The sequence below is a fragment of the Theropithecus gelada genome, chromosome 18, assembly GCF_003255815.1.
Source record: "Theropithecus gelada isolate Dixy chromosome 18, Tgel_1.0, whole genome shotgun sequence".
Lineage (NCBI taxonomy): Eukaryota > Metazoa > Chordata > Mammalia > Primates > Cercopithecidae > Theropithecus > Theropithecus gelada.
The window spans coordinates 55,677,877-55,705,326 of NC_037686.1; the positions used below are offsets into that span (position 1 = coordinate 55,677,877).

Sequence of the window (27,450 nt, forward strand, 5' to 3'; positions counted from 1 at the left end):
AAAGATGAGTTATTTTAACAAATGTTGTTTGTACAGAATTGTCTTAGCCTCCATTCCCTGTCTCTTTTTTTTTTTTTTTTTTTTTTTTTTTGAGACGGAGTCTCGCTGTGTCGCCCAGGCTGGAGTGCAGTGGCGGGATCTCAGCTCACTGCAAGCTCCGCCTCCCAGGTTCACGCCATTCTCCTGCCTCAGCCTCCCGAGTAGCTGGGACTACAGGTGCCCGCCACCTCGCCCGGCTAGTTTTTTGTATTTCTTTTTTTTTCTTTTTTGAGACGGAGTCTCGCTCTGCCGCCCAGGCTGGAGTGCAGTGGCCGGATCTCAGCTCACTGCAAGCTCCGCCTCCCGGGTTCACGCCATTCTCCTGCCTCAGCCTCCCAAGTAGCTGGGACTACAGGCGCCCGCCACCTCGCCCGGCTAGTTTTTTGTATTTTTTAGTAGAGACGGGGGTTTCACAGTGTTAGCCAGGATGGTCTCGATCTCCTGACCTCGTGATCCGCCCGTCTCGGCCTCCCAAAGTGCTGGGATTACAGGCCCCTGTCTCTTTTTTTGTTGTTGTTGTTGAGACGGAGTCTGGCTCTGTCGCCCGGGCTGGAGTGCAGTGGCGCAATCTCGGCTCACTGCAAGCTCCGCCTCCCGGGTTCACGCCATTCTGCCTCCGAGTAGCTGGGACTACAGGCGCGCACCACTACGCCCGCCTAATTTTTTGTATTTTTAGTAGAGACGGGGTTTCACCGTGTTAGCCAGGATGGTCTTGATCTCTTGACCTCGTGATCCGCCCGCGTCGGCCTCCCAAAGTGCTGGGATTACAGGCGTGAGCCACCGCGCCCGGCCATTCCTTGTCTCTTGTGGTCAGAATGTTGCTTTCCTCCTGCTACGCAGAGGGCATCTTTCACAAGGGAGTTTTGTTTCTTGATTTCAAGAAGGGGAGGTCAGAGGCCAGGTGCAGTGGCTCACACCTATAATCTCGGCTTGGGAGGCCGAGCTGGGCGAATCACTTGAGGCCAGGAGTTTGAAACCAACCTGGCCAACATGGTGAAACCTTGTCTCAACTAAAACTACAAAAATTAGCCAGTGTGGTGGTGGGCACCTGTTATCCGAGCTACTCCAGAGGCTGAGGCAGAAGAATCACTTGAACCTGGGAGGTGGAGGTTGCAGTGAGTGGAGATCGCGCCACTGCACTCCAGCCTGGGGGACAGAGCGAGACTCAGTCTCAAAAAAAAAAAATTAGGTGGGGCACGGTGGCTCACGCCTATAATCCCAGCACTTTGGGAGGCTAAGGTGAGTGCATTATTTGAGGTCAGGAGTTCAGGACCAACCTGGCCAACATGGTGAAATCCCGCCACTACTAAAAATACAAAAATTAGCCAGGCGTGGTGGCAGGCGCCTGTAGTCCCAGCTACTCAGGAGGCTGAGGCAGGAGAATCACTTGAATCCGGAAGGTGGAGGTTGCAGTGAGCTGAGACTGAGCCACTGCATTCCAGCCTGGGCAACAGAGCAAAACTCTGCCTCAAAGAGAGAGAAAAAAAAAGGGAAGAAAAGGGGAGGTCAGAGCACTCCTTTTAACACCTGCTGTTTTTCAAGTGCGTTTGGCTCAATATAATCCTTATGCCAAAGTGGTATATTTTGGGGTAGCGTATTCTGCACTCCTTCCTAAGGCTTGATAGATCGGAGAGTTCTTTTATGGTGATATCCTGCCATGTTTAGAAAAAGGAATAGGAGAATGAAGTCAAAAGCAAAGTTTGATAGTAATAATTTGTGTGTGTGTGTGTGTGTGTGTGTGTGTGTGTGTTTCCAGTAACTTCGTCTGTGGTACTTGGAAAGTTTGTCACTTAAGTTCAACTAAAATGTCTTTATCTTAGACTATTTTAATTACTAATTATTTCTACCAACCAGTTTAAGAGAGAAGCCTCTGTTCTAGTAAGTACTTGCCAAATTGGTGATAATTAAAATACACTTAAAGTGTTTAATTCTATGTGTGGAAATTAGAAAAAATATAAAATAACTACTTCATAAATAGAAATATAATGTTTCAATTCTTTTTTTATGGTTGGTGGTTATCGCTTCCATTAATAAAGGAAGTGGATCCACATGGATCTGCTTTCTGGCTTTCGCTGTTTGTAAATAAATTGGTATAGAGAAACAAAACTAGCACAGCTAGAAGGTCCTAGCTGGTTCTAGAAATGGAGTTACTTTTATAGGGAGAGCACTATAATTTCAGTAGAAGTTGGTATTTTAAATGACTTGATAAATCATGTACAGTAACTCCTCATTTAATGTCTTGTGTAATGAAACCAGTTTTACCATAGGTTAATGGACATAAACAAGAGTTAAGTTCTTAGGGCATATTTCTGGTCACAACACCACGAAACTACTAAATAAACATCAAAACACTTTTAGTATTAAACATTGCAGTAAATATGAGCTATCCATATACTTAAGAAAGATTAGTAAAGGGCCGGGCACGGTGGCTCATGCTTGTAATCCCAGCACTTTGGGAGGTCAATGCAGGCGAATCACGAGGTCACGATTTCGAGACCAGCCTGACCAACATGGTGAAAACCTGTCTCTACTAAAAATACAAAAATTAGCTGGGCGTGGTGGTGCATGCCTATAACTTGTGAGGCTAAGACAGGAGAATTGCTTGAACCCGGGAGATGGAGTTTGTGGTGAGCCGAGATCACGCTATTGCACTCCAGCCTGAACAATCAGAGCGAAACTCCATCTCAAAAAAAAATGAAATAAAATAAATAAAAACAAGTAAGATAGACCGGTTGAGGTGACTCACGCCTATAATCCCATCACTTTGGGAGGCCGAGGCAGGCGGATTACCTGAGGTCAGGAATTCGAGACCAGCCTGACCAACATGTCGAAACCCTATCTCTACTAAAAATACAAAAACTTAGCCGGGCATGGTTATGCGCACCTGCAATCCCAGCTATTCGGGAGACTGAGGCATGAGAATCGCCTGACCCCGGGAGACAGAGGTTGCAGTAAGCTGAGATTGTGCCACTGCACTCCAACCTGGGCGACAGAGCAAGACTCCATCTCAAAAAACAAACAAAAAGGGTAATTATTTACCCAGTTTTTCCAGTTCAAGTTGCTGGTGGCTGAAGCTTCTCCTGGCAGCTAAGAGTGCCAGACAGGAACCAGCCCTGGGTAGGACAGCATCCCGTCACAGGGTGCGCGCGCGCGCGCACACACACACACACACACACACACACACACACACACACACTCAACTCTGTCTCTGTCTCTCACTCGCCATGTGGACACACTGGTGAACGTAATGTGCACAGCTTTGGGATGTGGGAGGAAATGAGTACCCCAAGAAAACCCACACAGACAGAGGAGGATGGGCAAACTTCACAAAGGCAGTGGTCCTCACCAGGAATTGATTTTTCCCTCGTTAACATTATAGCTAAATGACATTGAATGAAATGACATTGTTCGAGGACCTGCTATATATCTGTAGAATTATTATTATTATTTTTTGAGACGGAGTCTCGCTCTGCCTCTTGGACTGGAATACAGTGGCGCAATCTCGGCTCACTGCAACCTCCGCCTCCCGGGTTCAAGCGATTCTCATGCCTCAGCCTCTCGAGTAGCTGGGAGTATAGGTGCGTGCCACCACTTCTGGTTAATTTTTTGTATTTTTAGTATAGATGGAGTTTCACTGTGTTAGCCAGGATGGTCTCGGTCTCCTGACCTTATGATCTGCCCACCTCGGCCTTCCAAAATGCTGGGATTATAGGCATGAGGCATCGCGTACGGCCTGTAGAATTCTTAATGTGATTTTTATCATATATGATACAAAAATAGACAAAAAAAAAAAGTACCACCAGCGATTTTGTTTTCTTAACATTCTCCTTTGGATATTGAATTTTGCCATTGTGTGTTACTATTGTCCCCTGACAGTTTTATAAAATTCTGTGTAATAGTTAAGCCTGTTTTTGTAAAGATACTGTGACGCATGGGAATACAGTATGGCCTTAACTTTTATCACCTTTGTTTTCTATATTTATCTTGTGTGCTCTGCTTGGCTTTGTGTTCTGAGAGGGCAGGAATCAAGTCCCCCTCAGAGGTCATTACTGTTGCTGGGTGAACATTAAATAGATACTCCATAAATGGATGCACACTTGAGTGAATGGTGGTGGACATACTTGAGTGAATGGTGGCGGAATTGTCTTTATTCATGCAATTATATGTATTCTTTGCAAAAGGTATTTGTAGCAACTTCTTTGCAAAAGGGATTTATAGCAACTTTTTTTTTTTAATTTTGTTTTTTGAGATGGAGTCTCACTCTATCCTCCCCCACAGGTTGGAGTGCAGTGGCTTGATCTCAGCTCACTGTAACCTGTGCCTCCTGAGTTCAAGTGATTCTCCTGCCTCAGCCTCCCGAGTAGCTGGGATTACAGGTGCACGCCACCACACCCGGCTAATTTTTGTATTTTTAGTAAAAACGGGGTTTCACCATGTTGGCCAGGCTGGTCCTGAACTCCTGACCTCAGATGATCTGCCTGCCTCAGCCTCTCAAAGTGCTGGGATTACAGGCGTGAGCCACTGTGCCTGGCCTGTAGCAACTTCTAGAAGGAAGTGAGACTGGTAATTTATCATTGTATTTCTCTTTGGTTGAAAGTATGATGAGAAGACAATGTGCACAGTGAGATGATTCAGAAAACCTTACATAGAAAAATGTTTGTAAGAAAGGATTTGAAGTTGGAAAAGGAGATACTAGTTTTAAAATGGACTGTATGAAATTGGACTTCTAAAAAAAATCTATGGTCTATTTCACCGTTTTCTAAACTCACTTCACATTCAGTTGCCACTCATCTTACAAGAATGTGCCCCAACTTTTACCTTTGACCACCTGCCAAACCAGGCTCAATCTAGCGACTCCTACCCCACCCTTCAAAGTGTATTTGTAATGGCATTTTTTCCTTGAAGCTTTTAGTTACTTCTCAATTCCGTGTGATCTTTTCCTCTTCTGAATTGTTCACTTTCTTTATATTTTTGTACTTATCAATTCTTTTATAATAAACATCTAAAAATTTCTAAAATCGCCATCTACTTATAAAGTCCTTAATAAATACTTACTGAACTGAATTGTTGGTTTTCCCACCACCAAGGCTAATCAAAATAATGTGATCATAAAACTTTAGGAAGAGAACATTTAGAAATGCTTTGAGCAGTGGAACCATTTCTTGCATTTAGTATTCACGGTGACTATTTTAAGGGGACATCAGTCACTTAAAATGATGGTTGATCAACCACATTGCATTATATGGCACCTACACATCAATTTCAAGGAACTTAGGAATGTGTGATTGGGTCTTAGAAGCTGTGGTATAAATTGAGTATGTTGTCAACTGAAATAAGTAAAGATTACTTGGGTCAAGAGGGGAGTGAATTCAACGCTTGGAGGAAAGACGTGATTTGAGCTCTGATTAGATGTGAAATTTGGTTTAGCTGAAAATGGAGAGATGGAGGGGCAGGTCCTCTCATGAGAGAAAGAGGGAGTGAATGGAGTTGGTCGTGCAAGGATGTGGACATAATAGAATGAAAGTATGAAGAAATGAGCAGTGAGAAACTCCTAATTATGCATGGCATTTATCAAGTACCTTTCTTCTTAGAAAGCTCAAATTCTACATTTTTTAGTCCCCTTGGAGTAGAAAACAAATGACCTTATTTCCTTTTCTGCTCTTCTGCTCTTTTGGGGATGTTGGCATTCCAGATGTAAAGTGATTAATGCTAATTACTTATCATTACCAAAAGCCTACATTTCCAGGTTTTATTGAAAGATTTTAGTTTTTGTTTTTATCCATAATTCATGAAAACTTCTTTTAATGGAAATAGTGATAATTCATTAGCATAGTGAAAAGAGTGGCATGCTAAAACATTTTTGCAGTTCATTTGATCGATTTAAACAGCAGCACTTAGAACAATTTCAGCTTATTTGAAGGCACTCTGCTATATAAAAAATGTTAAAGGCAAGCCAGCTGCAGACTGCTGAGGAAAGAGTAAAGCCTATGTAAAAGAAAAACAGCACAAATGCTGCTCATTTGTGCTAGGGTTAGAGATAACCTTGGGAAGGAATTTCCACCACCAGGGTTCCATGAGGCTTGCCAAATGTTTAAGGAATTTCATGGAATGTATGGAATGTCTTTTTGTCAGTTAACTGTTCCCAGAACTGGAAGTTCCTTTCTTATACAGCTTTGCTTTTCAGATGGAATTGTGATCCTCTTGGGAAGCTTTCATTTCACAAGATTCCCATTTTCCTTCCCAAAGAATTTGATCAAAGCAGAGCTGGCAGGTGGTGCTTGGGGCTCCGTGATTGTATATAGCCTTTGGTTCTCTTCTTGCCTAATGCTGCCAACCTAATTTATGGCGATAATGGTCCATTTTCATACTCCCTCATGTAGCACATTTTGAATAGGGAGCTCAGAAACAAAATATCAGCCAGGCTATATTAAATTACAATTTGCCCTGTTGACTTTTTGGGGTAGTTTAACATGTTCTTTAATATTTATTCCCACTTAAATAGAAGGGAGAGAGGCTGGTATCTTCAAAAGCCTTGGCTTGATTCCAATTCAGTTATTGTATTCTGTCCACTTCCATTCTTTGAGCTCTGTTGAGCTCTTTGCTGTATTCTCTGAGCTTTAACTTAACTGCAAGAGTTTAATGCCAACACTGTATTAGTAGATATTTGCTATTCTGAGTGGGAATCAACTTTACTCTGCACAGCTCCTAGTGGATAGTAATAAGTATAGAGTAGGAGGGCCAAACTGATGCTTATTTTGTTGATGGTGAAGCGTCATCGTAACTTGGCACTTGGGAACATAACTAACATCTTTGCTGATGACTTCTGAAATAATTCTTCAGAACTATTGCCAGTATGAGAATGCTGATGGAGACCAATACTCCTCTCCTCCCTCTCTCTGCTACTTCATGTCAAATAAACACATCTAACTCTGGAGCTCATTCAGACAACACATGCATGTCAGTTTTGAAAACTAAGGACTCATGAAAATTTCTGTTTTTCTTTAGTGGCTGTAATTTTGATGTCACTCACCATGCTGTAAACTAATGGAGCTTTGAATGGGAGGAGTCACATTCCTCTTGTCATTTCTCTGGAGTGGTGAGGATGATGACACCAGAGCTGGCAGGATATTTGACAGTGACATCCGTAAAAGCCGGGCACACCCATTCCTCCCTGGTGATGTCTTCTGGATGTATAATTAATAAGAAGACCTTGGGGAAAGGCTGACTTTCTAAATAGTTGTTTTTTGCCCTAATTTTAAACTTTGTCAGAATGCATATTTACATTCCACATATTGTGTGTGTGTGTTTGTGTGTGTGTGTGTGTCTAGAAGTGCAACAAAGGGGAGATGTTATCTGATACATGTGATAAATATGTTCATGTTCAGATGTATTATTTCATTCAGTGCAAGGTTTTTCATAGGCAAATACCAGTGTCTTCTTGACATGCTCTGTGATTAGACTTTAAGCATTCTTTACAACCACAGGGCTTCGTTCTCCTTAATAATTTGGTCTACTTAATGTTTCCCAATTACCTTGTAGTTTTTGCTTTCCAAATCAGTGTTTCACAAAATGATTCATGAAATGCCTACGTCAGAATCACCTGTAGTGTTTATTGGTGCTATGGTTTGAAGGTGTCCTCCAAAGTTAATGTGTTGGAAACTTAATCCCCCATGCAACAGTATTAAGAGGTGGGACTTTCAAGAGATGATTAGGCCATGAGGGCTCTACCCTCATGAATGTATTAATCCCCAATATCAAAGGGCCTGAGGCTGTGAGTTTGCTCTCTTGCTCTTCTGCTCTTCTGCCATGGGATGACACAGCAGGAAGGCCCTCAACAGATGCCAGCATCTTGAAATTGGACTTCCCAACCTTCAGAACTGTGAGAAATCAATTTTTTCCTTTATAAATTACCCAGTCAATGGTATTCTGGTTTTGTGTGTATGTGGTTTTTTTTGTTTTCTTTTTGAGACGGAGTCTTACTCTGTCGCCTAGACTGGAGTGCAGTGGCGTGATCTCGGCTCACTGCAACCTCCGCTTCCTGGGTTCAAGCGATTCTCCTGCCTCGGCCTCCTGAGTAGCTGGGATCACAGGCACATGCCACCATGCCTGGCTAATTGTTTGTATTTTTAGTAGAGACGGGGTTTCACCGTGTTAGTCAGGATGGTCTTGATCTCCTGACCTTGTGATCTGCCTGCCTTGACCTCCCAAAGTACTGGGATTACAGGCGTGAGCCACCGTGCCCAGCTGGTATTCTGTTACAGCAATACAAAATAGACTAAGATAACTAGAAACACAGATGCCTGTTTTTCATCCCAGTCCTGAATCAGAACTTACAGTGATGGGGCCCAGGAATCTGCATTATAACAGTGCATGCTAAAGTTTGAGAAATAGCCATACCATACGATTCTTTTTAAATGGTCTGTCTTCCAGTCCCCCTCTGTCTGTTGAACTCTTACTCATTTTCCTTAGGTAAAAGTTTTCACTTTTGTAAACACTTATGGTACTTCTTCCCACCACCCCCACCACTGCCGCCAGTAAGCTTTCAGTTTTCATCTTCTGCTTTATTTTATAAGAGCTTTGTTCTCAAATTGTTTCAAGTTCCTGGAGGGTAAAAACCATGTCTAATTCACATTTGTTTACTTCCAGCACCTTTGTGCATAGTAAGAACTCAAGAAATGTTTAGTGAATAATGGTTCAACCCTAGCACCAGACTTTTATTATACCTGGGAAACTTTTGGGTGTTAGGGTCTTTTGTTTTTTTTTTCTTTTCTATTTAGCTATCAGATATGCTTAGCCTATTTGTTATATGGTGTTTAGGCTACTGTCTAAGCACGTTTTCATGACCTAATTATTCTCACTTTTGCTTGTGTTCACTTTCTCATTTGTTTGGTAATCCAATATCCTTGATATAGATGCTATTTGGTTTTCCTTTTTATATATCTTTGTGTGACTTGAGTGGGATTTTATCCAAGTACACTTGTGAATCTTCTCTCCTTTAGTTTGAGAAGAGGAGCAGAAATAGTGATCCATTTTCTGCCTTTTTAAGGAATTGTTTTGTTTTGTTCTTTTAATATTTTTATTTGTCCTCCTAGTGTGGTGGTTAATATTAAACATCTCTTGAATATCATTGGCAATTAATGGGCTTACTGTGGGCAGATACGTTGGTGAGAAAATGAAAAAAAAATGTAGTCATGGATAAATTGAGTAAAGAAACCATCTCAAAACAGAGATGTTTAAGTGTAATGTGATAACATATTTCTTGGTATTTGATTCTTATATTGCTAATTTACAAAAGAATCAAAATGACAAATTTATGCAGCTTATGACTCATTGTTTTCCTGAATTTAGTTACTACAGGCTTACTATAGATCTAGTGGCTGCTGTTTTCACATAATTACCATCTTATGATCTAGAGTGATTCTCTATGTAATTTACTTACTGGACTCATGGAGCCTGCCACTGCATACCTCCCTCTCCACCACAGGCAGGAGCTGTGCCTTATTTGTTATTGTATCCACAGGATTAACCCAGCCTAAGGTTTGACACATAGTAACCAGTAAGTACCTCTTGTTTGAATTTCTTTAATTTTTATTTTTTTGTTGTTTGTTTGAATCATTTTAAAAGAAGGATTAAGAAAAGTTTTCTCTTTAGGGCTGGGTGTAGTAATCCCATGTACTGTGGACACTGATGCGTGGGAATTGCTTGAGCCAAGAAGGTCAAGGCTGCAGTGAGCTATGATCATACCACTGCACTCTAGCCTGGGTGACAGTGACACTTCATCACTTTAAAAAATAAATAATAAAGGTTTTTTTTTTAATTAAAGAATTTTTCTCTTTAGGGAATGCTTTAATTTGCCTTTACAGCAAAATGTCCATGGCAATTATTGTCAACAGTGAGAATTCTCTAGTTCTTTGATTATTACTTTTGAAAAATTATGTCTATGAGTTTTAGCTTTGGTATATTTATTCTGATTTTCAACATCTGTAGCAGTTCTTAAGAAAATTGTAAAATTCTTTCGTGACTGTAAATTTTAATTTTTACCTAAGTAAAATATGCATGTGCTTATTTTTGTTTTCTAGTTATATGAAAAAGTGATATGTTTGTTTTACTTGTACAGGGAGTCATTGATGGTGACTAGGATTCAGATAGGATGATTTGTTTATTTTGGCTCAAGTGCTGACAAGCGGGCTGTGTGCCGCATTAGCATTTGTGCACTGCTAAGCCTCCCAGATGATGGCAGGTGCTCACTGGGGACAAGGCTGGTGGACTGCTCGGCCCTTGGAACAGAAGGGCATACGTAAGTTCATGTGGATTCACTTTAGAAGTCTTATAGGGACGACAGGAAAAGCACTGCACCAAGAAACTGAGAAGAGTTCAGTTACAGGCCAATAAGTTTGGGGGTGTGGACAACAGCGTGAAAGCCAAAAGGAGTTGAGTCACACCTTCTGAAGGGTGGGTGTTCCCAGCAATTCTGAAGCAGGCACAATGGGTCAAATGTTTCTCATGCCAGTGCTGCCATAGATGAGTCCAAGAGGAACATGGAGCAAAAGGTATTCCTTTCCTTTCCTTATCCAGGAGAGACAGCCTCTCTCATGTCTTTTAGAAATTATTTGGCTTCCTTATGTGACTATTATTTCACATACAGGTTGCCCTATATCATAGTTGGATAGGGCAAGAATATTAAAACATGGCTGTAGGACAAACTTACCAAGCCAAAGAAGCAGCACACAAAATGAATCGGAATTTGAGGAGTTCATGGGAAAGGAAGTTGCTTACTGGGGGTCACTGTCTCTCATTCGTTCGTTTAACTGTTGTTTCTAAAGAGCAAGTATATTCAATATACATTTTTAAAAGCACTTTGATACACTTCCCAAGATTATTTCTTCTAAAGATAAAAAAGAAAAGTTACTCTGTCAAACTTAATGGTCTCAAAACCACAAGGTGTGCTCTTAAGAACAACAACTTGTGCTTGGTTTTATAAATTCTTCTGGAAAAAAGTAGAGAAACATAAAGTTTAAGTGTAATTCATTTTTACCCAAGCTTTTCTGTTTTATTGGAAAAGCATTAAGCTTTCTCTTTTTGTTCTCCCTTCCCCTAGTATATAAAATTTATTTAAATTGAATGGATAAGGTTGATTTTATCTATTTATGTGTTTATTTATTTTTGAGAGAGCAAGACCACATCTCAAAAAAAAAAAAAGAAAGAAAAAAAGAAAGAGTGACTTATTTAATAAATATTGGTAACATAGCTAGCTACCAGAAAGAAAATAGTTGGCCCTCCACCTGACATTTCTTGTAAAACATGTCAGTTGGAATTAGGATCCAAATGTAAAAAATAAAATATATCTACATGTTAGAAGGAAACGTTAAGAGAACATTTGTACCACTTTGGGTGGAGTGAGAGGACATTCTCGAGCAACATTAAAAACAAAGATCCCATAAAGGAAAAGATTGCCAAATTTGAGCAAATAAAAATTAAAAAAAAAAAATAGTGTGTGCCAAAAGTCACCATGAACAGAGTGGGAAACACCCGACAGCAGGCTGGCAGGACGTGTTTGTAGCATTTGACAGTACACGGCAGGTGGTATTCAGGGAATGCCTGCAAACTAAGTGGCAGGTGAACAGTCCAATAGAAAAGTGGGCAAAGGATATGAACGTGTATCTCAAAGAAGATTTGCAATTACCATTTTCTTCTTTGCAAAAAGCAGCTCAACTTTACTGAAAAATAAAAATTGAAACGACCTATGTAATTTTTGCCCATTAGATTGGCAACAGTTGAAAAGATGCTAACATTAAGTGCTAGCTTGGGTAAAGGGACCCTTTCTTACATGACTGAATGGGTGTATGAATTTCTGTAACTTTTTTTTGGAGTTTTGTAGTACATATTTAAACTCTACATACTCTTGGCGCCATCAGTTATACTTTTAGAAGTATAGGTTCACAGTCCCTTATCAAAACTCTTGAGGACAGTTGTGTTTTCAGATTAAATGGAGATAACATGGTGCATATACTGTACGTTATGTAACACCTCCAGCAGGGTTTGAGAGAGCACCCCATAAGGAGACACATTCATATTTCTAGAGAGATCAAATGATATTCACATCAGTTCAGATCAGCTTTTGCCACCACGTGAGTCAATTAAAAATCTTTCAATTTTCAGAGTCTCTTGGATTTCAGAATTAAGGATAAGGCCTATTAGGCACCTATAAGTACTGTAAAGTAAAATTATTGATGCACAACCGGATACATGAGTGGATGTTTCTTGCAGAATTGTAACAGCAGAAAAACTAGGAGTACTCCTAATGTCAATCAGTGGACGAACGGAATAAATTATGGTACATTTGTACTCTTTGTATTATGCAGCTGTCAAAAAGATTAAGTTGGTTTTTGTGTACTGACTCAGTAAGATGATTTGTTTGTATTGGGTGAGTAAACAATTTGTAGAAAAAATATATGTGGTATAATCTCATTCAAAAAAATGTGGAGGGGGCTATCTCCTATTTATGCAGCTGTAAGGAGGAAAAGCTTTGGAAGGATATAGACCAAACTATTGACACTGCTTATCTCAGGAGGGTGGGATTTGAAATGAAGTGGGAGAGACTGTTAAGTTTTTCTTTATATGCTTCTATAGTTTGACTCACCCTGTTAAAAAGAGCATTCTTGTTTTGGTAATCAAATAAAATCTTTCTCTTAAAAGAAAGTCTTACAGAGCACTGACAGCCTGGCCATTAGGGATCCTGCTTTTCATAATTGATGCAAAGTAGGGGACAGGCCCAGAGTGAGGCTCACAAGTCCAGCCGTTGAGCAGCTCCTTCATTGCTTAACACTGAAGCCTCATAGTTTCCAAAGTGGGCTAGCATGTGCCCCACAGAGGAAAAAACAAGTTAAACACGGTCTGTTACTGAGAAATGGAAATTTATTTACTTAGGGAGTCTTTTTAATTGACCCATTTGTGGTGAATAATATTGATTTCTCTCTATTAGAATCATTGCCTAAAACAAGTATGGTTTTCTCTTCCTGGGTGTTACTTGTGACATCCATTTTGAGCACATTTGGAATAGGTTTAAAAGTACAACTACTTCCATCATACTGTTATTTTAGTCAAGTTTTCAAGTGTATTGTATCTATCCCTAGTTCCTGGAAGAAAAATTACTCAAGACTTAGATATATCTAAAGCTAATTAATACTGTGTCTCCAAATAGTCATCATGCTGTTTATTTGATTTTATTTCCTAAATATGTACAAGCATATATAGCCATTCCCTGTAGCTCACATGCAAAAATAGCTTTGTACGTACATTTTTGAGTATAGATAGATTGAATACATGTTAAGAAAATGAAAAAGATTAAGCACATCTTATGACAAAACAAGCCTAGAAGGAGGAAGTATGTGAGGATTGGTAGCATTTTTGTATATTTGTTTATTTCTTTCAACTTTGATACTGTAAAACATTGGCGCTTTTTTTTTTCTTTCGTGCCCTTGGATAAAAATGGCTCCACTTCATTTTCTAATGAGCATTGACTCCCAACTAGTTTTTTAGAGGCCAGAATCAAATAAGCTTGTTGAACCGTGGTTTACTTGTTTTAAAAACCTTTATATTGGCTGGGTGCGGTATTCATGCCTGTAATCCCAGCACTTTGGGAGGCCGAGGTGGGTGGATCACAATGTCAGGAGTTCGAGACCAGCCTGGCCAAAATGGTGAAACCCTGTCTCTACTAAAAATACAAAAATTAGCTGGGCGTGGTGGCAGGCACCTGTAGTCCCAGCTACTCCGGAAGCTGAGGCAGAAGAATTGCTTGAACCTGGGAGGTGGAGTTTGCAGTGAGCTGAGATCACACCACTGCACCCCAGCCTGGGCGACAGAGTGAGACTCCGTCTCAAAAACAAAACAAAAATTTTATGTTTACCTAATAAAGGTAGAGAAGTTGGATGCATGAATTTGGTGCATTTAAACTTTTCTGATTAAGAAACTAAACACTCTTCCCTTTTATAGAGTTAAATAATTTGCTTAAGGGAGTAACTTGGAAGATTACACCTCAAAATTTAGTAACTGGGGGAAAATTCCATTGAAAGTCAAGTGTAGACAGTGATACATTTACATGGTCTACTGTTGTCTAGATTAAAAGGGAAACTAAGAAAATACAGGGACGGAACCGATTGCTCTGTTCTCTCAATAGCAGTTTGAAGGTTTGCTGTTCTGGCTCTGCCATTGATTAGTCATGGCTATGAAATTGGAGAAAGGAAGGAAAAGATAGGAACACTAGTAGATCACACCCCTAGATAGTTTAACACATTTTGTGTCTAAATGTACAATGTCATTGTTACTGTATTTTCATTTTATAATGTAAATATAGTAGGAAGTACAAATTAAAGCAGTGTTAGTAATTTAATAGTGATAGTATCAGCTTAATTCTACCATCTTTTCCCTGTCCCCACTTTGACCCCACCGTTGGCAAACAGTCATGCACATTGTTTGTTTGTTTAATTCGTTTATTTTAGAGACAGGGTCTTGCTCTGTGGCCCCAGCTGGAGCACAGTGGCACGATCACAGCTTATTACTGCCTCAGGCTCCTTGGCTCAAGTGATCTAACCGAGTAGCTAGGATTACAGGTGCACATCACCACACCAAACTAACTTAAAATTTTTTTTTTTTTTTTTTTTTTTTTGAGACAGAGTCTCGCGCTGTGTCACCCAGGCTGGAGTGCAGTGGCGCGATCTCGGCTCACTGCAAGCTCCGCCTCTCAGGTTCACGCCATTCTCCTGCCTCAGCCTCCGAGTAGCTGGGACTACAGGCGCCCGCCACCACGCCCGGCTAGTTTTTTGTATTTTTAGTAGAGACGGGGTTTCACCATGTTAGCCAGGATGGTCTCGATCTTCTGACCTCGCGATCCACCCGCCTCGGCCTCCCAAAGTGCTGGGACCACAGGCTTGAGCCACCGCGCCCGGCCTAATTTAAAATTTTTTTAGTAGAGATGGGATCTCGCTGTGTTGCCCACTCTGGTCTTAAGCTCCTGGCCTCAAGTGGTCCTCCTGCCTCAGCTTCCCCAAGTGCTGGGGTTACAGGTGTGAGTCATGGCACCGGCCTTTGCACTTTGTTATAGGGCGCTTAGGATACCTAGTTTGAAAGAGACTTCAGGTTTGTTTGCAGACATACTACAATTATAGTTTTCTGTCTCTATTAAGTATACTTAGTTGATTGTGCTTTTCTGTGATACTTGGTATCAATAACTAAAAGTGTGCCTTTGGAGTAAGTCAGACCTGAGTGATGCTCATTGCTATTTGCTAAATATAATACTGTGACTGAAGTAACTTCATTTTAATCATTAATATTACTCTTGATTATGTGCTGCATAAATGTTAACTTCTTTTCTGTAGTGTGAACTCTATATTGTAGAACAAATGAACCTGAGTTATATTTCTTTCTTTAAAACATACTGCTTGTCCTGGAAAGTGAAGTCAGTCTTTTCAGGTTGTTGAGTAGTTTGGGAGCACTGGGCTGTGCTTGAATTGGTTTGAATGTAAATACAGTGTTCAGAATATTCACTGTCCTCCATTACTGATAATGCTACTCTTGGTAGGGGAAAATGAGAACGGTAAGATAGTGCTGTTCTAAGGCCATTCTTTGACCTGTGGCTTAGAATTATGAGTGATAGATACTTATTTATATTAAACTCTTTAATAAGCTTTAACAAAAGAGGAGGAGGAGAGATGAAAAGTTGTAATGACATCAAAAGGCAGTAGATTCATAATTGCATGCAGTAGTCATACAGTTTCTGTGGGCTTGTTTTTTTTTTTTTTTTAATCTATGAGCTTGGAAAATTAAAGAAAATGACTTCAAAGGCCCCTTCTATTCTCATTTTTCAGTAACACATGAGAAAAAAGAAAGGTATATCCACTGCTTTAGTCTGTTTGGACTGCTATAACAATTTACCTCAGAATGGATAATTTATAAACAACAGAAATTTATTACTTACAGTTCTAGAGGCTGTGAAGTCCAAGATCAAGGCACCAGCAGGTTTGGTGTCTGGTGAGGACTCATTCTGTGCTTCAAGGATGCAACTTTCTCCTTGTGTCTTCACGTGGCTGAAAGGGCAAGGCAGCTCGCTTCAATTTATTTTACAGGGGCACTAATCCCAATTGTAAGGACAGACCCTCATAACCTAATTACCTCCTAAAGACCCTGTCTCTTATCACATTGGGGATTAAGTTTCAACATGGGGATTTTCCTTTTGTTTTTATTTTCATTCTTTCTTTTATATATATATATATATATATATATTTTTTTTTTTTTTTTTTTTTTTTTTGAGATGGAGTCTCACTCTGTCACCCAGGCTGGAGTGCAGTGGCACATCTCGGCTTACTACTAGCTCTGTCTCCTGGGTTCACACCATTCTCCTGCCTCAGCCGCCTGAGTAGCTGGGACCACAGGTGCCTGCCACCATGCCCGGCTAATTTTCTGTATTTTTTAGTAGAGATGGGGTTTCACCGTGTTAGCCAGGATGGTCTCGATATCCTGACCTCGTGATCTGCCTGCCTCAGTCTCCCAAAGTGCTGGGATTACAGGCGTGAGCCACCGCACCCGGCCTATTTTTTCTTTTTTTAGGTAGAGTCTCACTCTGTTGCATAGGCGGGAGTGCTGTGGCACCGTCACAGCTCACTGCAGCCTCAACTTCTGGGCTCTAGCCATCCTCCCACCTCAGCCTCCCAAGTAGCTGGGACCACAGGCACATACCACCCTGCCTGGCTAATTTTATTTTACTTTTTTTAGAGATGGGATCTCCCTGTGTTGCCCAGGCTAGTCTTGGACTCCTGGGCTCAAACAGTCCTCCCTCCTTTGTTTGCCCTCCCAAATGCTGGGATTACAGGCATGATGTTTTTTAAAAGCCACAGGTTTCTTGTCCTTTTAAAGCATCAAGTAGAATTGTCCCTGGCTATGATTATAAACTGACCACTGTAGTTAGTACAATCATCATTAAAATATTTTTTAGTAATCTTAAATTCTGTGATGCTCTGATTCTCTTCCACTTACCTACGTTGAACAGCTATGAAGAAATATCTGTAGCCTCACTGAATGCAATGGTAGCACTGAAATATTAGTTTAAAATAAAATTATTTAAAATATTTCACAAAATGTGTGTGTATGTGTGTGTGTGTATATATATTTATATATTCTTTCTAAAACCAATTTTATCTTGGAATCTGGTCTGTGTGCATTTCATCATTTATCTGGCTTACCTGGCCAAGTGTGGTTGCTAACACCTATAATCCCAGCACTTTGGTAGGCTGAGGCAGGTAGACTGCTTGAGCTTAGGCCTTTGAGACCAGCCTGGGAAACATGGAGAAATCCTGTCTTTACCAAAAATACAAAAATTAGCTGGACGTGGTGGTGCACACCTGTGGTCCCACCTACTTACGAGGCTGAGGTGGGATTGCTGGAGCCTGGTAAGTCAAGACTGCAGTGAGCCATTATCACACCACTGCACTCCAGCCTGGCTGACACAGTGGACCCTGTCTCAAAATAATGAATGAATTAATTAATGAAAATACCTGGCTTACCTATTATGGCAGATCTGAAAGTCTTATATTTTGTTACAGAGACAGAGATTTCTAGACTTTTCCTCTATACTAGGGTGCTGTCACCTGGCTGTCTCCTTTTCATTCTTTTTAAATGAAGGTAAAGTGAGGAAAGGTCATCCATTCACCCTTTTGATCTCTTATCTCTCATAACTTAAACATTGCTTCCAAGTATGTGTTTCACTCATTTCAGATACTCGAGGGAAGTGAATTCTCTGTGGACCTCCCCCTCTGTCTTTCCCTGAAAGTGTATTTGGATCTGCAAATGTCCTGTAATCTGACTGCTTTCCACATCTAGAAAGGAAAAGTGGAACTCTAAGAAGGCTAAGGGGTACTTACCACTAGTTGATGTTGGTTGATACGCTCTGATCAAGAACTTAAGTTCTCAGAAACAATCTATGCTTTATTTGATAAGTCTCTGCTGAATACCATGTCCTTCTCTGGGAAGAGTTTGGGGGATTGGCTGCACAGGGAGGAATGCAAAGGGGGTGGAGAATGTAGTGAGAAGGAGCAAGACTTTGAGGATACTTTTAAGTCAGAATCAGCTCTTAAAATTTATAGGTCTAGGGTAAAAGTATAAATGGAGAGCCACATACCATATATCTGAATATTTAAGTTATAACCGAGCTAAGAAACTGTTAAGTAAAATATGTTCTCTCCCCCTACCTTGTCAAATATAAAAGTAATGTCCTGGAAGCACAGATTCCAATTTAGAATCCTCAGACTCCCAGGGATTCTGCACTGAATGTGATAACATGTGCAGAGCTGGGCCAGCGACCCCACCTCTTCTCTTCCCTCCTCCAGCTCTGTTCCTCACCATAACAGGGGTGTGGACACTGCAACCCATATGTCCAACCTCTGCCCGTGCTAGGGCACATGGGTGCACACACTGGTGGGAGGATGAACCCAGGGAAGAACCCACACAAGCTCTAGAGGCAAGGTTGGTATGCAGGGTAAGGAATTCCAGTCTCCTGCTTACTCTTAGTATGGAGAGGGCACTTCTCCAATGGGAATATAATATGCGCCACATATAATTTCAATAATGTATCCTCATTTAAGCCAATGTATCAATTGTTATCAGTTCTAAAAAGTTAATGAGATAGTTTACATTCTTCTTTTTTGTACTCAGTCTTTGAAATCTACTCTGTATTTTGTATTTCAAGAACATCTCCATTTGGACTAGTCCCATTTCAGGTGCTCAGTGCTACCTGGCACTTGTGTTATACTGGACCTTGCAGCTCTAGGGAAAGGGTGCCCCAATTCCTTGTTCTGTAGGGGGCACTTGGCACCTAGGACTGAGGGCAGTTCTCTTTACATAAATCTAGTAGTGTTTTCTTATTTAGCTGATGCAGAGAATGGTTTTCTCTCTTTCTCTTTATAATTAGAGGTGGTGGCCATTATCACTTTCACAATGTTCATATGTACATAAAATGAATGGGAGACACTTGTTAAGAGTTTTTTTTTTTTCTTTTCTTTTCTATTTATTTATTTATTTTATTTATTTATTTTGTTTTGAGACGGAGTCTTGCTTTGTCACCCAGGCCGGAGTGCAGTGGCATGATCTTGGCTCACTGCAACCTCTGCCTCCCTGGTTCAAATGATTCTCCTGCCTCAGCCTGCCGAGTAGCTGGACTACAGGCACCCGCCACCACGTTCGGCTAATTCTTGTATTTTTAGTAGAGGTGGGGTCTCACCATTTTGGCCAGGCTGGTCTCGAAGTCTTAACCTCAAGTGATCCACCTGCCTCGGCCTCCCAAAGTGCTGGAATTACAGGCGTGAACCACTCCGCCCAGCCTTCTTTTCCATTTAAAACTTGTTAACTGCATTTTACTCATTCAGCATGTTGCTGCTTTCCTTTATCCTCAGGAGTGATATCCTAGTAAATTTGTTTGCACAAATGAATTAAACACCACCACCCCCCAAGTTATTGACCTATGCTTTTCCAAAAGCTAATGCTTTCATTTCTCATCTTGAGTAATTACTAGCTCTACAATCTTTCTGTTCCCCACTTTGGAAAAGTTTCCGTGCTCTATTATGTTGGATAATGTCTAGTGGATATTTTTCTTCCTAGAGGAACTTTTTTTTGAGTTAATTTAATTGCATGCAAATTTTTAAACTGGCCCATTCTCTCAAATGGGGAAAAATATCTAGAAAGTGGAATGCTGTTTTTGTTTGGATTAGAACAGCAGTTTCATCTGGGATGCCTAGGATAAACATTTTGTATCAGATAGAGTTGCCAGATTTAGGTTAGGGGCCTAGGGGAGGAAGCACTAGTTAAATTTGAATTTCATATTTCATATAAACATTGAATAACTTTTTTCAGTGTAAGTGTGCTCCATGATGTAATGTTTGGGACATACTCTTAAAAATATTTATTGTTGATCTGAAATTTAAATTTAACTGGATGTACTGTGTTTTAAATGGCAATCTTATTTCAGAACTCCTTTGCTCTCTAAAATATTGAGGCCCTTAAGCAACTTTTATTTATGTCAATTATATGTATCGATATTTGCTGAATTACAAATTTAAACTAAGAAATATAGCCTGGGTGCAGTGACTCAGGCCTGTAATCCCAACAGTTTGGGAGGCCAAGGCGGGAGGATCACCTGAGGTCAGGAGTTCGAGACCAGCCTGGCCAACATAGTGAAACCCTGTCTCTACTAAAAATACAAAAATTAGCCAGACGTGGTTCTGGGCACCTGTAGAGTAATCTCATTACTTGGGAGGCTGAGGCAGGAGAATTGCAACCCAGGAGGTGGAGGTTGCAGTGAGCCGAGATCACACCACTGCACTCCAGCCTGGGCAATAGAGCTAGATTCCATCTCATGAAAAGAAAAGAAATATTTTAGGCTAGGCATGATAACTCATGCCTTTAGTTCCAACACTTTGGGAGGCCAAGACAGGCAGATCGCTTGAGCCCGGGAGTTCGGAACCATCCTGGGCAAAACGGCAAAACTTCGTCTCTACAAAAAATACAAAAATTACCTGAGTTTGGTGGTGCGTGCATGTAGTCCCAGCTACTCAGGAGGCTGAGGTGGGAGGATCACCTGAGCCCAGGAGGTTGAGACTGCAGTGACCCATGATCCCACCACTGCATTCCAGCCTTGTCAATAGAGACCCTTTCTCAAAAAAAAAAAAAAAAAGAAAGAAAGAAATATCTTAATGTATATTAATTCATTTAGACAGTAATAAACCATATTAACATAAATGACATTTTTTAAAAAACAGTTTTTCAAAACAAAAATAGTAAGAAGGGTGCCATTGTTTTTTTTTTCTTTTTTTTTTTTTTTTAGACGGAGTCTCGCTCTGTCACCCAGGCTGGAGTGCAGTGGCCGGATCTCAGCTCACTGCAAGCTCCGTCTTCCGGGTTCACGCCATTCTCCTGGCTCAGCCTCCCAAGTAGCTGGGACTACAGGCGCCCGCCACCTCGCCCGGCTAGTTTTTTGTATTTTTTAATAGAGACGGGGTTTCACCGTGTTAACCAGGATGGTCTCGATCTCCTGACCTCGTGATCCGCCCGCCTTGGCCTCCCAAAGTGCTGGGATTACAGGCTTGAGCCACCGCGCCCGGCCCTTTTTTTTCTTTTTTTGAGACGGAGTTTTGCTCCTGTCACCCAGGCTGGAATGCAGTGGCTCACTGGTGACCTCCGCCTCCCAGGTTCAAGTGATTCTTCTGCCTCAGTCTCCTGAGTAGTTGGGACTGCAGGCGCGTGCCACCATGCCCAGCTAATTTTTGTATTTTTAGTAGAGACAGGGTTTCACCATGTTGGCTAGGCTGGTCTCAAACTCCTGACCTCAGGTGATCCACCTGCCTCAACCTCCCAAAGTGCTGGGATTACAGGTGTGAGCCACCGCACCCGGCCAGAGTGTCATTGTTTTCTATTTTGGGATTCTTTTAATATCTGGCTGGATTCTCATATCTCTTTCTGTGTTCCATCAGGTGTGCTATTACAAAAGCAGGTACTGTCTGGAACTCTACTGAAATACGAGTGACAGGTGTGGGGAAGAAAGTGGCACAAAGCAAGTAACATCTTAGTATTGTTATAAAAATAGTTTGACCATATGGATCTTCTGAAAGGGTCTCGGGTACCTCTTCTGGGGTCCCCCAAGCATGCTTTTAGAATCACTGGACTAGGAATAAGAGACTGTAATTCTAGCTTGTGTTTTTGCGGTGATTATAAATAATCAGAATAGAGGGTAGGCTGTTTGGTTTTTTTTTTTTTTTTTTTTTTTTTTTTTTTTGAGATGGAGTCTCGCTCTATCACCCAGGCTGGAGTGCAGAGGTGTGATCTCGGCTCACCACAACCTCCGTCTCCTGGGTTCAAGCAATTCTCCTGCCTCAGCCTCCTTCATAGCTGGAAGTACAGGTGCCTGCCAACATGGCTGGCTAATTTTTTTTGTATTTTTAGTAGAGACGAAGTTTCACCATGTTGGCCAGGCTGGTCTTGAACTCCTGACCTCAAGTGATCTGCCCACCTCGGCCTCCCAAAGTGGTGGGATTACAGGCATGAGCCACTGCACCCGGCTGAGGATAAACATTCTTTTAAGAAGGACTGATGGCTCTAATATAAAACAGTTTAAAAACGGTTATTCAGATTTAGCAATAATTTTTTCCTAAGTGATTTTTTAAAAAAATACTATTCTATTATACTCAGCCATCCAAGTAAACAGGTATTATTTAAAAATCAAGGTAACACTCAACCTGTCAAATAGGTACATTGTCAACTTTCCCTTTAGAATCAACTTTTATTTAACTCTTTAGAATACAGCTTAACATATGCTGATTGGGTTGAATTGCGTTTATTTTTGGAGTGTGTGTGTCTCTTCTAGGCAGAGTGCATACTGTCTAGTATTAGATGTGGGTGATTTTTAAAGGAATTAGCATAACGCAGTCACTGATCTGATTCTTATCTCATTTAGAGATGGTGTAGAGGTCGTTGATAGGCCAAATGTAAGAGTGCACAGAGAAGTAAAAAATGAAAGATAGCTTCTTTAATTGCTTAAGTTGCTTGGGCAACTGTGAAAATGAAAGGGCTATTAACAAAAATAGAGCAAAAAGAAGTGCCAGTTTGGAATAAAGATGGTAAGTTCAGTTTTGGGCTGGAAATGTGGGGTAGCTCAGGAGAGGAGCCAGCATGTGACAGGACTGAGAGAATTGTTCACATAGGAGTCAAAACATTTCCAAGGAAAACAGTGTAGAGAGAGCATGAAACTGATAAAAAAAACTATCTATGAAGATTACTTCAATTTGGGTTGGGGAAGAAAAGATGAAGAAAAGGAAGTTAATACAGGAGAAGAGGGCTTAAGAGAGCTAAGAAGAAGGGTGGGTGGTCAGCCGCATCAGTCAATTACTGTATTGAGATCGACGAATGATAATTGGTTCTTTTTTGAGATAGAGTCTCACTCTGTCGCCAGGCTATATATTCCAGGAGAGCAGTCTCAGCTCACTGCAACCTCCACCTCCCAGAGATTCTCTTGTGTCTCAGCCTCTCGAGTAGCTGAGATTACAGGCGTGCACCACCATGCCCAGCTAATTTTTTGTGTTTTTGGTAGAGACAGGGTTTCACCATGTTGGCTAGGCTGGTCCCGAACTCCTGGTCTCAAGTGATCCACTCATCTCGGCCTCCCAAAGTGCTAGGATTACAGGCCTGAGCCACCGTGCCCAGCTGATAATTGGTTGTTAAATTTGGAACTGCAAAGTCCTGGTTACCTTAGAGAGAGTATTGTTTTGATAAGTTTTTATTATTTCACTTTTGGGTTTGAGAAACATGAAACAGAAGTTTTTGACTTGTCTGGAACAGCACAGATTCCAGAAGGACTAACTCCAGCTCTGCCTGGTCCCTTTCCTCCTTCACTGGGGCCATTTACACTGTGTTAATTAAGCTAATTGAGATACTGCTAAAAAACTTACTCCAGCAGAATTCACTTCCTGAAATATTCAACCTTATTTTAAGGGAAAAGTTTGTTTTTAGATAGAATGTTTACATTTTAGGTAGAGCACTGGCCTTAGAGTCAGCAGATGTGCATTCCAGCGCTGCTGCTCCTTAACCTCTCTGGGGCCCCCATTTCCTCTTCAGTTGAATTTGGGAGTTGGGCTAGATTATCTCTTAGGCTATGCTAAAATTATGATGTTAGTGACATTTGTCTCTTTTTTCCCTTTTGGTTTTGCTTTATTTTAATAGGTTCACCAAGTTGAAGAGTCTTAATCTTTCCAATAATCATTTAGGGGACTTCCCACTAGCAGTCTGCAGTATTCCAACCCTGGCAGAGCTGAATGTGTCCTGCAATGCCCTGCGATCGGTCCCAGCAGCCGTTGGAGTGATGCACAAGTGTGTACCTCAAACCCCACTGGCGGGTATATCCAGAAACCCCAGGGAAGCCGCATTGGGGGTGTAGCACATGAGATTAGTTAACTTGTTATGTTGGTCATGTAAGTCTTGGCCCCAAATCAACAGATCAGGGACTGTATAGTCTGTATGGAGTTCATGTGTTAGATTTGTATTCTTTACGATCTTGTAAAAAATTAAATATTCTTGTTTAGAACTGAAGATCCCTGCAAATGAGTATGTCTAAACATGGAATGTGGGTTATGTTCTCATTTTTCTGAGTTATATTGAATTCAAAGACTTAGAAATTAATTTTGAGAAATAATAAGGAAAGCCCAAAGGATATCTGAATCAATTTATATCACAGTTAGCGCATGTTGCTCCCATTTAAGCCTATTCAAATTGGGAAAGCTAGTCATAATTTTCATTTTCAATAAAAGATTAAGATGCTTATCTCTGATTATTTCTCTTTGGTCCGTTATTGCCTCAGGCCCTGCCCTTAGGCATTTTGCAAAGAGTAATACATTTTCTGGTAATATGATCTACATTATGGAACTTGTATGTTGATAATAAAGATGTAAAATTTATACATTCTCTTTGTAATTCTTATGTTTTCTCTAATAGCTTACAGACATTTTTGTTGGATGGAAACTTTCTCCAAACCCTTCCTGCTGAGTTGGAGAACATGAAGCAGCTTAGTTATCTGGGTCTTTCTTTCAATGAATTTACTGACATTCCAGAAGTATTGGAGAAATTGACTGCTGTGGATAAACTTTGTATGTCCGGAAACTGTATGGAGACCCTTAGGCTACAGGCTTTAAGAAAAATGCCTCACATTAAACATGTGGATCTAAGGTAACCATTTTTGAGAAATAGATCTCATTTGAGCTGTTGGCTTATATTGCAGGGGTGGGGAGTAGGTTATTGACCAAGTCAAACAGGCTGGATAATTGAATGTGGACCCATTTTTCTATTTCTGCCTAGAGGGAAGAATTATGATTAATAGTAGGGTTTGCTGTTACTGGAGACTTTCTCACTGATGTATGTCTTGAAGGTCTTTGTTTTGCAAATTGGAACCCAGTTGAGTGAGAGAGCTATTTTTTGTTTTTGTTTTGTATTTTTTGTTGTTGTTGCTGTTTTTAAAGAGATAGGGCCTTGCTCTCTTGCCCCGCCTGGAGTGCAGTGATGCGCTCAGAGCTCACTTTAGCCTCAAACTCCTGGGCTCAGGTGATCTTCCTGCCTTAGCCTCCCAAATACTCAGGCGTGTTCAGTTTCATCAGTGTAAAGTAGCATCGCCTTTTGCTCCCTTTCTTCTCCATTTGTATGGCTCAGCCAAGGAAACCCATACCTTCCAGTCCCACAAAGAATTGCTTAGCTTCACCTTTCCTCAGAATAAAGGAATCAGACCTGTCCTTCCTAGGGAAGTATTAGCAATTTGCAGATATAAAATTCTTAATTTGGAAGTTAAAGTAATTATAATTTATCTGATTTTTGAGAATTTCTTGGAATGTAACAAGATAAGGAACTCTAAACACTTTGTTAACTTGCTTTCCAAATTGTTTACATTATTTGCCTCTGAGTTCCTTCTATTTAGAAAACCCTCATATTCCAGAATTTAAGCCCTATTTTATTCATCCATCAGTGGTAGAACTTCATTAGAGCCAAGGACAATGGCTTGCACTGACCTCAGGTAACAAGAATGAGATGATTTCCGAGTTACCTGGTACATGAAGGAAGACATTTTTCTTGGTGTGAATTAGCTGACACGTAAGATCAATCTAAAATGTCTACAAGTAATAAATCTTAGAGCTTTATAAATTCTTAAGATTCGTAGTTCTAACTTGAGTCTTTTTAGATGACATCACCTACAGGATATTTAAATACCAGAATAGACATTAGACACTCTGTAAATGTTGCATGACCATGAGTAACTGCTTCCTTCCTTGCCCCTGAGCTGAGGAGGGGAAAATCAGATCAGATTTGTTCTAATTCTGCCTTAATACTTTATTTGTTGTTTATTGTTTTTGTTTTTGCTTCTGTTTTTGTTTTTGTTTTTGTTTTTTGAGACAAGAGTCTCTGTCGCCCAGGCTGTAGTGCAGTGGCATGATCTCAGCTCACTGCAGCCTACACCTCCTGGATTCAAGAGATTCTCCTCCCTCAACCTCCTGAGTAGCTGGGATTACAGGTGCCTGCCACCACACCTGGCTAGTTCTTATATTTTTAGTAAAGACAGGTTTCACCATGTTGGCCAGGCTGGTCTTGAACTCCTGACCTCAGGTGATCCACCTGCCTTGACTTCTCAAAGTGCTGGAATTAAAGACATAAGCCACCACACCCAGCCTAATTCTGCCTTAATACTTAAAATCAAAGCTAGTGGAGTAATTTAAGGAGAGTCTCGCTTAGTTTCTCTAAGTAAAGGGCTACTTTTGTTGAGTTTTTTTTTCCCCCCTTAATGGAAATGTTACATCAGATTAAGTGATTATTGTTTTCTTTGTATTGATATTCTTTGAGTTTCATATTATTTCTTCTGTGGCATCATTAATAATTCCTCCTCCCCTCTCCTCCTTCTCCTTCTCTTTCTCCTCTTTGTACAAAGTATGGCTGTTACTTGTTGGTCACTTCTCTTTCTCTCCATGTTTTCTGCCTTGGTGGTTGCATATACTCTCAGGTTTCATTTTCACCTTTCACCTTGATGTTAATCATTCCCCAGTCTTTCCCTATTCCTTGTTTGACTTCTTGAGACCAGTTCCACTTAAGCTGCTAGCTAGATAACGTCTTGGTTTTCCCTATTGACACATTTAACCAAATACACGTAAAACAGGGTTCAGTATCTTTCTTACTCAACCAGTTCTTTCTCGTGGATTTCTGTTTTTGCTGATAGCAACACCACCTCATTGGTCTTCCAGACACACAACTCTTGGCTGATTCTATCAGCTCTTCTTTTACACGAGTTTCTCTCTTTCATTGCTTCCTTTTTCTTCTCACTGTGACTGTTGTCTTCTAACTGAGCCATTTGCTTCCTTTGTGCAACCTCCCAAGCAAGCACAATTTTGCTCAGAGCCTGCGGTTCTCTACTTCAGGGTATTCAAGCCCTCATATTTGGTTTCAGCCCACTGGTATGTGAGTCCTTTGAGGATGAGGCTATATCTCTGAGCTGCTCATGTGTGAGCCTCCAACCTGTGGGTGGCAAGTGAACTATTCGCAACTTTTCCACAATGAGATGTGTACAGAAGTTGAGACTAATATTTTAGTAACGTATAATGATTTGACATTGCCACAATATCCAACTGCATTATGAGTTGATTCTTGTTGTACAGGGAATCAACTAGTATATTTTATTTTATTTATTATTGTTATTATTATTATTATTTTTTGAGACAGAATTTCGCTCTTGTTGTCCAGACTGGAGTGCAGTGGTGCGATCTCGGCTCACTGCAACCTCTGCCTCCCAGATTCAAGCGATTTTCCTGCCTCAGCCTCCCAAGTAGCTGGAATTTCAGGCTCCCATCACCA

General features: G+C 40.7%; 1 protein-coding gene across 1 annotated transcript in view; it reads left to right on the top strand.

Moving 5' to 3' along the window:
• PHLPP1 (PH domain and leucine rich repeat protein phosphatase 1) overlaps positions 1-27,450 on the top strand; it is a 269,089-nt gene that overhangs the window by 160,735 nt on the left and 80,904 nt on the right. The window contains exons 5-6 of the mRNA XM_025365542.1: positions 23,794-23,940; positions 24,562-24,792. Coding sequence (XP_025221327.1) covers positions 23,794-23,940; positions 24,562-24,792 — 378 coding nt within the window. The remainder of the gene's footprint in view (positions 1-23,793; positions 23,941-24,561; positions 24,793-27,450) is intronic.